General features: G+C 54.5%; 1 protein-coding gene across 1 annotated transcript; it reads left to right on the top strand.

Annotated features, from left to right (window-relative positions):
- Window positions 1-5,603: 5,603 nt before the first annotated feature.
- FCGRT (Fc fragment of IgG receptor and transporter) lies at window positions 5,604-13,436 on the top strand. The gene is made up of 7 exons (XM_044256878.1): window positions 5,604-5,700; window positions 6,768-6,851; window positions 7,349-7,600; window positions 7,687-7,962; window positions 11,990-12,259; window positions 12,726-12,842; window positions 13,113-13,436. Exons 2-7 carry the CDS (start codon window positions 6,782-6,784, stop codon window positions 13,193-13,195), a joined length of 1,068 nt encoding a protein of 355 aa, XP_044112813.1. The 5' UTR covers window positions 5,604-5,700; window positions 6,768-6,781; the 3' UTR covers window positions 13,196-13,436.
- The last annotated feature ends 244 nt before the right edge of the window (window positions 13,437-13,680 follow it).

Raw genomic sequence — 13,680 nt, 5'->3', positions numbered from 1 at the left:
TCAAGTTCAAGATGATAGACCTGGGGGGCAGCAAGGTGGCGGGATTGAGGAGGGGGGAGTGGCTTTTAGAAGCTGTAGAGAGACCCTCACCGGAGTTGAAGCTGGCAGCCAGGGGAGAAGGAGGCACCTGATGGCTTCAGCCCTTGGGGCCTGGTGCTGCTGGGATCCCCAGGTCCCTGCCCCCCATACCTGTACCAGGGACTGAGGCACAGCACTGGTACAAGGGTTGGGAGACAGGGCCGAGAGGAGAGAGGAGCTGCTACCTCCAGGGACACTGCCTCTGGACTGGCTCTGCGGCTCCTTTTTTACCCAGACCCAGTGAGGGCGGGGGTTCCTGCCAGAGGAAGTGGGGCCGCATCAAAGGGGGCAGGAAGGGGCAGGGACAGGTCAGAAGGGGGCACCGCCCCGGAGTTTCAGCCTGTAAGCCTGCCCCACCCCACCCGTGCTGGAGGGCAGAGACCCCAAGGGAGGGGCCTGGGACCCAGAAGGGCTCCGAGGTGGCCCTAGGAGCCCCCCCACCACAGGTGTTTCCGTTTGGGGTGGGGCTGCGCTGTTGACAGCAGCCCAGCTACCTTGTTCCCTCCCAGTGGTCTTGGGGTGTCTGCTTGGCACCCCACTGTGTTAGGGTACATAGTCGCAGGTGGGGTGCCTGCCTGGTGTATGCTGGGGGACACCTATGCTGGGTCTGGTGGGTCATGTGGCAAAGACCAAGGAGAGATGCCCTGGGGCCATGCCACTTGTGCCTGGAGGGAGGTGACCACCGTGTCTACCCTTTGCCCTCCGCACTGCTTAGCAGGCAGCGCCCAGCAGACTTGCTCCCTCCTCTGAGTTTTCGCACTGGCTGTGCCCACTGCCTGGCAGCTCTCCGTTCAGGTGTCCACCTGGCTCCCTCCTTCTTTGTCTCAGCTGTAGTGCTCCCCAGCCTCTTGCCATCCAGCCAAACCCCCAAGCTGCCCAACCGCCCTTCCCGGCTTGACTACCCTGCAGAGACAAATGAAGCCCATTTCTTGTGTATTTGTATGTTTATTGCACAAACCCCTGTGATGGAGCGTGTTTGTTTACCTGGAAGGTGAGCTCCGCATCCCCAGCATGTGGACAAGTTGGAAGCACCCGTACGTGTTCAGGGGAGTAAACAGTTAAATTCTGCATCCCACAAGGCAGGCCTGTCCTTGGAGCTCAGCGGAAGCGGGGACCATGAAGAGATACCTCCAAGTGACAGCATGGTGACCACAGGCTCTGTGCTGATTTCCAGCTCTGCTGCTCATTAGCAGGTGACGACGGCCCCCTCTCCTGGCAATCATTGTTGCAGCTTCTGTGGTATTCTACTGTAGCAGGACTTCTGGGAGCAGGCACCTGAAATCATTTGACTGGTCTGGTCTGGTCCCGAGGTCTGTGAGTGGAGTCTGGGGAACTTGAAGTAGCTTTTGTATGTGTCTGAGCCATCCTGCTGCCCCATTTTGGGGCATTTTACCCAACATCCCAGAGTCTATCATGGCAAATCCCTGGGAGTCTAACATTCTGGTAAATCCCAGCTCTGTTATACGTTATCACAGAGGGCTCCAGCAGAGATTCTGCTAGAATGTTATAGCAGGACATCAAAGCTATTCTAGAAGAGTTTTAGGGTCTTATCAAACCAGCCCAAGGTCCTTCGTGGTTGCCATCATTCATTCTACCAATATTTACTGTCCTGGCCCCTGCAGATGCAAGAGGGAGCAAGACATCAGGGGCATGGTGTCTCAGATCCCTGGGACCCTAACAGCAGCTGGGAGTCGGAGGTAGGGAGGGGTGTACATTAAAGGAAACAAATGTTACTGTTATGCCCTACATTTGCCCCATGCCCAGTCCTTGACTCCCTGAAGCCTCTCTCCTGAGGTTGGCAGAATCGTTATCCCCACTTTATAGATAAAAAACAGGGCTCGGAAAAGCCAACGTGGAAGAAGGATTTGGTTTTGAACTCAGGCGAGATTACCTCCCGGGATCAGTAGGGGGCACTACTGGTGCAGGTGCAGAGGGCGCAATCCTAGTGCACAGGCCGCAAGGCCAAGGCGGCTTCAGATCTCATTCAGAAGGGACCCACCCTGGATTCAATGGTTCAGTGCTCTGCTCGAACCGTCTTGAAGTTGGAACGAGGGGCCCCACATTTTCGTTTGCCCCAAGCCCTGCAAATTACATAACTGGTCCTGCCATGGGCTTCATCTTCTTTATAGTGGGCCCCTGGGGAACAGCAGGAGCCCAGGGACTCTGGAGGGCACAGTGAGGATCGTTAGAGACGGACTCTGGGACTATGAGAAGGGATACCCAGGAGTTGCTATAAACAAACAGGACCCCAGAACACCTAGAAGGGACTCCCGGTGTGTCCTAAGTGACCCTGAAGGCTTTCTCTGCTGTAGCAGGAAGGAGGGATGTTATGGGGAATGTTCTGGCTGACTGAGAGCCCTCACTGCCCAGCCCTGGCAGAGGAGGTCAGCGGCGGGTATTCTAACAGGGACAAAGAAGGGCATCCTTCCTGACTGTGGTAGGCTGACATTCCCCCAAATATGAATGCTGTAATCCCCTGAAACCTGGGAATCTGTTACTTCATATGATAAGCCGGACTTTGCAGATGCAATTAAATTCAGGGTTTTGAGATGGGGAGATGATCTGGAATTATCCAGGGGACCAATGTAATCCCTAGAATACCTGTAAGAGGAAGATGGGGGCCGAGTGGCTGGCCGGTTAGTTCAGCTGGGTAGAATATGACACAACACCACCGTTGTGGGCTTGCTCCCCACACAGGCTGAGAAAAATATTCATTCTTAATGCTTAACAAAAATTAACTTAAAAAAATAAGAGGGAGGTGGGAAGATCAGAGTCAGAGAGAGATTTGAGGCTGAATGACCGCACGCACACAGAGGTCAGAAGGGAGAGAAGCAGCTGTGTTGCTGGCTTTGAAGCTGGAGGAAGGGGCCATGACAATGCAGGCAGCTTCCAGAAGCCAGAAAAGGCAGGAGAACGGACTCTCCCCTCGAGCCTTAAGAAAGAACCAGAGCTGTGGACCATTTTAGATGTCTGACTTCCAGAAGTGTAAGATCAAAAATCTGTGTGGTTTCGAGCTGCTGAGTTCATGGTTGAATTACAGCAGCAGTGGGAAATGAATGAGTGATCCGGGGCCGTGGGCGGTGGCCACTGAAGCAGGACCCTGGGACACGTGGGGAAAACCCTGCAGGAATTTTCCCAGAGTCCGGAGGACACAGACTAGCTGGACCTTGGAATGTTTAAGCAGGACTTCATGGTAGAGCTAGGAGACACTCTTATTTTTTCTTTTTTAAGATTTTTATCTGTTCATTAGAGAGAGACAGACAGACAGAAAGAGCACAGGCAGGGGAAGAGGGAGAGGGAGAAGCAGACTCCCCGCTGAGCTGGGAGCCCAATGTGGGTCTTGATCTCAAGACCCTGAGATCATGACCTGAGCTAAAGGCAGATGCTTAACCAAATGAGCCACCCAGCAACCCCTGGCCCCCGCCACCATCAAAGACTTTTCGGTAGGACCCAGTGAATATTAGAGCAGTGTTCTGACAGGTGTGGCAGTGACAGTTGGTGGGACATTGTACCAGGACTGAAGACACCCAGAGGAGACAGATACCCGGAGAGGGGTAAAGAAGGAGCTGAAGGACAGGCAGGCAAAACATGAGTGTTATGGAAGCCCAGGGACAATGTCCTAGCGTCCCGGGAGCACTGTGGCAGGAACCCAGGGCATGTCCCTTATTGCATTATTTAGGGATATAGACTATAGAGAAGATCCCTTGTGTGGGGTGGGTGGAGGTTTCTTAACCGGTAGATAGGACTCAGGGACCTAAAGAGGACACACATAGCAAGACCTCAGAGCCCCTTTTCAGTGGGGTCCCCAGGCCCTTGAGGGTGGTTCCCTCTTGGGTGAGGGAGCAACAATCTAGCTGATGAGGAGGTATGAGAAAGCCCTGATGGCAAGTCCCTGAGAAATGTGGGAGGGTTGCTGCTGGTAGGAACATTGTAGCAGGAGACAAGGGCCTGGGGCTGAGGCCCCTCTGGGGTCACACCAGGGAGAACGTTCAGGACTGGCTTAGCAGGATCCCAGGGGTGGGGTGGCCAATTCCAAGAATGAGATTAGCAGAAGCTGTTGCAGACATTATGTCTGGGCCTCAGGATTCTATCAGGGGACCCAAAGGGCATGGGGGTGGGGACCTGAGATATCAGAGACCTGGGGCCAAGGAGAGGCCTCTGGCCAGGGTCCTACAGGACAGATGGGCGATGGTTTCCAGGCTCCAAGGGAAAGTAAAGCAGGGTCCTGGGGCGCACTATCACAAGACATTGGCCCTTTTATACCAGGGTCCAAGGAACATCACAAGAAGGACCCAAAGCCTTTATTTTATTATTCACTTTGCTTGTTTTTGGTCTTGAGGTCTCTAAAATGAGAGCCCCAGGGCTGCTGGAATGGTCCCCTAGAGACACAGCCAGATCCCTAGGGACGCAGGGGGACAGCTGGGCCTGGCAGTTTCCTTGGAGGCTTTCAGGAGAAAACAGAGGGTGCTGTAACAGGATTTGTGGGGGCATGAACACAGGATCCTTCAGCACCATTAGAGGCCCCGAGGGTGGATCTTATGGACGTTCTAACAGGACCAAGGAGAGGAACGAAAAGAAATCCAGAGCTAAGCTGAATACAGATGGACCATGTGTCACGGTTAATTTCATGTGTCAACTTAGCAGGGTCCGGGCCCCAGCTGTTGGGTCAAACATTACTCTGGAGGTTTCTATGAGGATGTTTTGGGATGAGACTTCCACTAAAATCGGGCATTTGAAGGAAAGCAGACTGCCCTTCCAGAAGGTGGGTGGGCTGCAGCCCATAGACTACAGGCCTGAAGAGAAGGACAAAACGGAGCTCCCCCAGGCGGGCAGACTGCCTTCAGACTTTCCCTAGCAAGATCCACTCTCCTTGCTTCTCCAGCCTGCTGCTGTGGGACCCGCAACTCCTTCCCGAGTCCCCAGGCTGCCAGCCACCCCCTATAATATTTTAGACTTGCTAAGCCAGCACTGTCACAAGAGCCAATCCCTTAAAATAAGTCTCTTTCTATGTATGCACAACATGCCAATGTAATGAAGGCAGGGCGGCCGCGGTGTGGGCAGGGGGCGGGGGACTGGAGGGGGCCTCAACAGACAGCAATGTATCTTGGGACTATGTTATTGACGCTGAATCCAGAAGATACTAAAGAAGTGTAAAGGCATTTTAAGGGGACACTTAGGGGACGGGTTCCAAGGAGGAAATTTAGAAGGGGTCTGGGGAACATTCACCCAAGCAAGAGCTGGTGAAGGGGTGGGAGGTGGGGGTGGTTGGACAAGGAGGTAAGAAGAGGACCCCCTGAAACTCCCAAGTCTGGACTCGGACAGCGTCAGGCTCTCAACTGTGTCATGAATTTGCCGGGTGGCTCCCACCACAAAATAACAAACAAGGAGCAACCGAGAAAGACCAAAAGGAAAAGAAACAAAGAAAAAAAGTTTTCAAGAGCGAGGCAGAGACAATACTCAGAGGCTGGGCGCCTGGCCTGGGGTGTGCCCTGCAGCTGGGGGGCGGGGTTGGATATTCCCGAAGTCAGGGAGCAGTGTCCGGACAGGATGTGAGAGAGGAACTGGGGTCTCCAGTCACGGGAGCCAGCTCGGGCTGCAGGCTGGAAGGGAACTTCGCTTGCTGTGAGCAGAGCTGGGGCCCAGGCCGAGGGAGGACGGGCTGCGGTGGGGACTCATGGATCTGAGGAAGGAGTGGTTTGGGGTCCTGCACTCCGGGTCTGAGGGAGGAGGGTGCCAGGGGCTGGAGTGTGCAGTGGGAGGGGGCCTGGACACCTCGGTCTGAGAGAGGAGAGGACTGGGGACTTGGACTTCCGGGTCTGGGGAAGCAGTGGCTGTGGGGCCTGGACTCCTGGGTCTGGGGAAGGAGGGGTTGGAGGTGAGGACTCCTGGGTCTGGGGAAGGAGGCGGCTGGGGGTCTGGACTCCCGGATCCGGATCCGAGGGAAGAGAGGCTGGGGGGCCTGGACTCCCAGGTCTGAGGGAGGAGGGGCTGGAGGCCCTGGACTCCTTGGCCTGATGGAGGAGGGGGCTGGGGGTTTGGACTCCTGGGTCTGGGGAAGGAGGGGCCCTGGGACAGGGGCTCTCAGATCTGAGGGAAGAGTGGCGCGGGAGTGGAGGCACCCTGGACCCCTGGGTCTGAAGGAGGAGGGGGCTGGGGACTCGGACTCCTGGGTCTGGGGAAGGAGAGGCTGGAGGCCCGGACCCCTGGGTCTCAGAAAGGAGGGATCTGGGGGTGAGGACTACTGGCTCTGAGGGAGGAGGCGGCTGGAGGCCCTGGACCCCTGGGTCTGAGTGAGGTGGGGCTGGGGGCCCGGACCCCTGGGTCTCAGAAAGGGAGGAGCTGGGGGGCCTGAACTCCTAGGTCTGAGGGAGGAGGGGCCGAGGACCCGCGCTCTCCGTCTGAGGAGGAGGAGCTGGGGCTCGGATTCCAGGGTCTGAGGGAGGAGGAAGAGGCGGGGCTGAGCGCTGAGACAGAACTCTCAGCCTATCCAAGCTCTGTAATTAATTAACCCAAAAAGATCAAATGAAGGGGTGAAAGTTCGCCGGGGTGGAGGGCAGGGTGGCCAGCCGCGGTCGCGGAGCCCGGGGGCCCCCAGGCGCGGGTGCGCGTGCTGGCCGAGCCCCTCGGGAGCTGGGGGAGGAGGGGGCGGGGCGGGGGTCGGAGCAGTCACGCGCCCCCTCCCGCCCCAGGTCTCCCGCTCAGGATGTGGGTCCCCCGGCCTCGGCCCTGGGGGCTCGGTTTCCTGCTGTTCCTGCTGCCGACGGTGCGCGCAGGTGAGGGGCGGCGGCTGCGGGGTAGGAGGGAGGCGCCGGCGGCCGGGAAGGGACTAGGGAAGCGAAGCGAAATCTGAGGTTTCACTTGGACTGGCCCGACCTTCACCGAGAGTCACTTTATCGCTGTTCTTCCTCCGTGGCTGCGTCTGCGGGCCACCTGGTCGCTTCTCTCTGAGTCTGTCGCCCCCCTACCCCGCGTCTGTTCCTGTCCTTTTTGCGTCTTCCGCTTCCACTCTGTCCCCTCCGCCCCAAGTCTGTCCTCCTCGTGGATCTGTCCTTCTCGTGGATCTGTCCTTCTCTGGGAGTCTGTCCCTCCCCAGTCTGCCCCTTTCCTCTCTGCGTCTGTCCCATGTCCCCGTTGGCCCCAGGCTGTCTCCCACTGTCTGGTTTGTCCTTCCTCTTTGGGGTTGAGTCTTTTCTCTTTCAGGGTATTGGTCCTGCTCCCAGTCTAGGTCCTCCCCGCATCTGCTCTCTTGGCCTCTGTCTCCCTCCCGCAGAGAGCCATCTCTCGCTCCTGTACCACCTCACCGCCGTGTCCTCTCCTGCCCCTGGGGCCCCTGCCTTCTGGGTGTCCGGCTGGCTGGGTCCCCAGCAGTACCTGAGCTACAATAACCTGCGTGCCGAGGCTGAGCCATGTGGGGCTTGGGTCTGGGAAAACCAGGTCTCCTGGTATTGGGAGAAAGAGACGACCGACCTGCGGAGCAAGCAGGAGCTGTTTCTTGAAGGTCTCAAAGCCTTGGGGAAAGGAGGTAAGAACCGGACCCCCGGGGTCTGAGTGTGGAGGGGCCAGGCCCCCTGCTCTTGGGTCCTGCTTACCTGTATGTGGGCACCCCAGGACCCTACACCCTGCAGGGCCTGCTGGGCTGTGAGTTGGGCCCCGACAATGCCTCGGTTCCCGTGGCCAAGTTTGCTCTGAACGGCGAGGATTTCATGACTTTCGACCCTAAGCTGGGCACCTGGGATGGGGACTGGCCCGAGACTGAGACCATTCAGAAGACGTGGATGCAGCACGCGGGGGCGGTCAGCAAGGAGAAGACCTTCCTGCTCAACTCCTGCCCCCAGCGGCTGCTGGGCCATCTGGAGAGGGGCCGTGGGAACCTGGAGTGGAAGGGTGAGCAACCTCCAGAGGGATCCCTGGTCCCCATGGAGCTCTCCGCCCCCACACCCCCATCCTTGGCCTCCTCCTCTTCCCCCAGCCTCTTTCCTGGCCTCCTGGCCTCCACTCTCCCCACTGCAGCCCTCCCTGACATGTCCCAGAGGGTCTTTTCATACCCAGAGCTGTCCCTGCTGCTCTCCCACACACAGCCCTCCCCTGGAGCTCAGTGACTTCTGGACAGAGCTGAGTTCCTCAACCTGGCCTGGAGGCCCCAAGGGGCAGTGGCCTCTGTCCCTCCCCTCAGCCTGCACCTGCTTGGCTTAGGCAGACACGCTCACCCAGAGTTTTTTGAGCCTACATCAGTCCTCCCCTTTCTCCACCTCTGCCCTTGTCTATCTGATCCTCTGGTGTCACAGCCAGGGAGGTTTTCCTGTGGCCTGAGAGGTTGCCTCTTTTGGATCCCCATGATGCCTTGCCTGACCCTCGCGCACACACACACACACACACACACACACCCCGCTTAAACACAGAAACGTCCCAGCTGTACTTACGAGCATGGCTGGGGGATTCTCGGGGGCTCTTTTGTCCTCAGTGTCCCCATCTTGCAATCCCAACTTCCATCCTGGTCCTCAGGACAGACCATGCTCTGCCTAGCAGCCAGAGGAATGCTCTCAAACATAAATGAGTTCCTAGCCCACCACTACCTAAAACTATTAGCTTTTCTCTATTCTCAAGCTACAATGCTGCCTCTACTCTGTGGCCCACCCATCCCCGCCAGTGGCTGGGCCTGGCTGTTTTCCATCACTATAATTCCACAACACCGCAGCCATGCTGGCTTTCTCTTTTCCCTTTCTCCAACTGTCAGGTTCTTGCCCTCCTCAGGCCCTTTGCACCTGCTGTCCTGTCTGCTTACAGTTCTCTTTCTTGGAGTCCTGCCATGACTGGGTCCCCTCTGATCACCCTGGTTAAAGTGTGTCCCCATATCACCCCCATTATTGTCTCCCATGCCACTGCTTTTTGTTTTTTTAAAAAAGATTTATTTATTTATTTGACAGACAGAGATCACAAGTAGGCAGAGAGGCAGGCAGAGAGAGAGAGGGGGAAGCAGGTTCCCTGCTGAGCAGAGAGCCCGATGTGGGGCTCGATACTAGGACCCTGGGATCATGACCTGAGCTGAAGGCAGAGGCTTTAACTCACTGAGCCATCCAGGCGCCCCGTCCCATGTCACTGTTTTGTCCATTCATTCACTACAGTGTCTCTGTTTTTTCTTTTTCATTGAGGTATAACTCACCTACCTAAAGTACATTGATTATGTTTAATGGATGCCTGTGTACCAAGATCTAGAACATTTTTGGCACCTTACAAGACTTCCTTGTGTCCCCTTCCATTCCATACCTCCCAAGGGCAACAGCTGACCCAATTTTTATCACCATGGCGTTGACTGATTTTGAACTTCAGATGACCTTAAGCATGAGCCAGTTTGCGTATGGTGCTATAGGCCCCAGATTAGCTATAGCAGGTAGAGCTAAAGACTTTGCTCAAAGGGGTTAAGCCCATTTCAGAGTCTCACCAGCTGTGTTTGAGAACTCCATTTGCTCCACAGGCTTGCCAGACTTTGATATCGTCTGTCTTGAGTTTGAAGCATTCCAGTTGGTATATGATGGTGTCTTACTGTGAAGCATTTTACATTTCTCTGATGATAAATGAGCATCATATACATGATTTGGCAAAATCGGACAAAATCAGAACAGTGAGGGGGCGCCTGGGTGGCTCAGTTGGTGAAGCCTCTGGCTCTCGGTTTCAGCTTGGGTTGTGATCTCGGGGTAGTGGGATTGAGCCCTGCACTGGGCTCTGTGCTCAGCAGGGAGTCTGCTTGGGATTCTCTCTCTCCCTCCCTCTCCCCCTTCCCTCTTCAAATAAATAAATCTTTTAAAAAATTCAAGTCAGCAAGTTGATGACTAATGACGGGGAACTTCATGTTATTGACAGTGGAGTGTCCACTCTTTTGGAGTGGCTATGTGAGAGTTTTTGCCCATTGTTTAATTGGAATTTTTATCTCTTTTTCTTATTAGAGTTCCTGATATATTCTGGATATGAGTCTTTTGGCTAGGTCAGATGGTTCTATTGGAAATAACTTCTCCTGCTGTGCAGCTTATCTTTTCACCCTCTTGATGAAACATTTTTTAAAAAAGATTTTATTTATTGATTTAACAGACAGAGATCACAAGTAGGCAGAAAGGCAGGCAGAGAGAGAGAGTTGGGAGGGAGCAGACTCCCCGCGGAGCAGAGAGCCCAGTGTGGGGCTTGATCCCAGGACCCTAGGATCATGACCTGAGCTGAAGGCAGAGGCTTTAACCCACTGAGCCACCCAGGTGCCCTTGATGAAACATTTTAATGAACAAAAGTTCTTAATTTTAATGAAGAGCAACCCATCCATCTTTTCTCTATAGCTTTTGTGTGTGTTCTCTTCAGGAAATCTTTCCTCTCCCAAAGCTATGAAGGTTCTAGGTCTTTTAGAAGCTTGGTTGATAAGTAACTTTTACATGTAACTGTGATCCGTCTTGAGGTAATTGCGTGTGAGGGTGTGAGGTAAGGGTTCTAGGTTCATTTGTCCGTCAAGGATCTCCAGTTGACCCTGCATCATTTGCTGAAAGACCACCTTCCTGTCTCCTCCATGGAATTACAGGGAAGCCTTTTTCCTAAATTAGGTGTAGATGTGCTACTTGTTTTCGTTTGTTTGTTTGTTTGTTTTAAGATTTTATTTATTTATTTGACAGATGCAGATCACAAGTAAGCAGAGAGGCAGGCAGAGAGAGAGAGAGAGGGAGAAGCAGGCTTCCTGCTGAGCAGAGAGCCTGATGTGGGGCTCGATCCCAGGACCCTGAGATCATGACCTGAGCTGAAGGCAGAGGCTTAAACCACTGAGCCACCCAGGCGCCCCTGTTTGTTTGTTTTAAGAATTCACCAATGAGGGGCGCCTGGGTGAGTCAGTGGGTTAAAGCCTCTGCCTTTGGCTCAGGTGATGATCCCAGGGTCCTGGGATCAAGCCCCACATCAGGCTCTCTGCTTGGCAGGGAGCCTGCTTCCTCCCCTTTCTCTGCCTGCCTCTCTGCCTACTTGTGATCACTGTCTTTCAAATAAATAAATAAAATCTTAAAAAAAAAATTCACCAATGACGTCACCTGGGCCTGGACTTTTATTGTTGGAAAGTTTTTAAGTTATGGGTTAAAATTATTCAATCATTATAGGACTACTAAAGTTTTTTTATTTCTTCTTGTGTCAGTTTTGGAAGGTTGCATTTCCTAGGAATTTGTCCAGTTCATTTCAATTTCAAATGCACTGGTATGACGTCTGCTTACTATCCTTTAACGACTGTAGGATCTGTCTTATTTTCTCTCATCACAACACTTTCACAGTGTGTTTCCTTTTCATTTATTTGGACACAAATATTTATCTCTCTGCCCTCATTAGAACATGAGCTCCACGAAGACAGGGACTTTTGCTTAAAAAGATTTTATTTTTTTTTTTGAGACAGACACAGAAGGAGAAAGAGAGAGAGCACTAATGGGGGAGAGAGAGAGGGAGAAGCAGATTGCCTGCCAAACAGGGAGCTGGACACAGGACTCAATCCCAGGACCCTGGGATCATGACCTGAGCTGAAGGCAGATGATAAACTGACTGAGCCACTCAGGCACCCCAAGACAGGGACCTTTGTCTGTCTTTACTGCTGTGTCCTGGGTGCCTAGAAGAGTGTCTGGCATTGAACATGGTTGATGTTTAGTGTGTGTCTGTTGTAGGAAGGAATGGATGAGCGGTGGATATCCTCACTGTGGATAGGTGGGGGTCCCATCCCCTCAGGAATGTCCCTTCACCTTTGCCACTCTATCCTCCAGGCTCAGCACAGTGTGGGGGACAGGGCGGGGCCTGCTGGCTATGGTGGAAGGAATGGAGGCTTCTGTACGTCCTTCCCCGGCCCTCACCAGGTCTGGCGCTAGGGGTTCATGGGCTTGGGGCTTAGGTCTATCTGCCTGTTTGTCCGCAGAGCCACCCTCCATGCGCCTGAAGGCCCGACCTGGGAGCCCTGGCTTTTCTGTGCTCACCTGCAGTGCCTTCTCTTTCTATCCCCCGGAGCTACAACTGCGGTTCCTCCGGAACGGGCTGGCTGTGGGCTCCGGAGAAGGTGACTTTGGCCCCAATGGTGACGGCTCCTTCCATGCCTGGTCTTCATTGACAGTCAAAAGTGGTGACGAGCATCACTACCGCTGCGTGGTGCAGCACGCTGGGCTGCCGCAGCCCCTCACCGTGGAGCTGGGTAAGGTCCCGGGGAGGCCTGATACTCTCTGTCTCTGGCTGCCTTGCAACCGCCTTCTGCCCCACTGCTGCCGGTCTGCCTTCCCTGCTGCTGCTGCTAGTCTGACCATTCGTTATCTGCTGCTGCCAGTTGTCCCTCAGCCACAGCCAGTCCTCTGTGAATCAGACGGGCTACTGCTCTGTGACTGCCCTTCCTCTCTCCTAGTCAGACTACCATGCACCCTGCTGCTCTGGGTCCCTTGGCCAGTGGTACTGGGACCCATCTTGACTCTTCTATGCAAAGTGGGGGTGTTCTACACAGACCTAGAACATCAGCTGACTGGCATTCCCTCTGTCCACACCCACTCCCCAAAAACCTGATGCTGTGATCTGGGTGGTTGGGAGGGACTGAGAATCCCCAGGCTCTGGCCCTGGCTCAGATGGGCCGGAGGGTTCCCTCTGCATCTCACATCATTCTCTGGCTGCAGAATCACCAGCCAGATCCTCCGTGCCTGTGATCGGAATCGTCGTTGGCTTCTTACTGCTCATGGCAGTGGCCGCAGGAGGAGCTCTGCTGTGGAGGAGGATGAGAAAGGGGCTTCCAGGTGTGGAGCAGGAAGAGGGAAAGAACTCAGAGAGGGACAGACCTGGAGTGGGGGTGGGGGGGCCCACGGATCTAGACAGAAAGGAACAGGGACACGGGAGGTGGTGGGATGGGAGGGAGGAAACAGAGGCTCTGAGGGGGGACAGAAACCTGTGGAATAGGACAGAGACTGGGAAAGACAGACAGACACACGTGGGGGAGGGGCAGTCAGGAACCCCAGGGGATTTCAGAGATTCTCATGACCTCCCCCACCCACTTCCTCTTCCCTCAGCCCCTTGGATGTCTCTCCGTGGGGACGATGATGTTGGGGCCCTCCTGCCCACTCCCGGCGTGCCCAAGGATGCCGATTCGTAGCACGTAAATGCATTCTCAGCCGCTGATATCACCCTCCATCCTGGCTACCACCAGCTAATGTAGTCAGGCTCCCTTCATGCTGTGAGACCTCCTGGAATCCTGGTATTTCTGAGCCTCCAGAAAGAGTCCTGGGCCCAATGATCTTCTGGATTTCGCCTCTTGTGTGATCTGCCTCGGTTTCCCCTCCTGATGATCATGGCTCTTTTCCACCTCCACATATAAACACGAGTTTGGGCCCGAATCATTGTGTTTTTATCATTTCGACTTTTGGGGTGGGGGTGAGGTTAGGAGAACACGTGTGTGTGTTGTAGTGGGGGGTAGGGATAAAGAACATAAGCCCTGGGCTTCATATCTCTCCGGAGGCAGTTGCCAGTTGTGGAATATGCCAATTTTATATACCAAGTCACGTCTTTTTCACTCATAAGTTTCACCAGTATTTACCAAATGCCAACACTGTGCCACACATTTTGAGGAATTCTTGGCTG

This window comes from Neovison vison, chromosome 7, assembly GCF_020171115.1.
Source record: "Neovison vison isolate M4711 chromosome 7, ASM_NN_V1, whole genome shotgun sequence".
Classification (NCBI taxonomy): Eukaryota; Metazoa; Chordata; class Mammalia; order Carnivora; family Mustelidae; genus Neogale; species Neogale vison.
This window is presented reverse-complemented; position numbering and strand designations above follow the sequence as displayed.

What these genes read in the sequence shown, in the direction of transcription:
- FCGRT (XM_044256878.1), top strand. Translation starts at nt 6,782, where the DNA reads ATGTGGGTCCCCCGGCCTCGGCCCTGGGGGCTCGGTTTCCTGCTGTTC. An exon ending in GCTGCCGACGGTGCGCGCAG is followed by an intron (nt 6,852 to 7,348) that starts GTGAGGGGCGGC and finishes TCCCTCCCGCAG; the next exon opens with AGAGCCATCTCTCGCTCCTG. An exon ending in TGGGAACCTGGAGTGGAAGG is followed by an intron (nt 7,963 to 11,989) that starts GTGAGCAACCTC and finishes GTTTGTCCGCAG; the next exon opens with AGCCACCCTCCATGCGCCTG.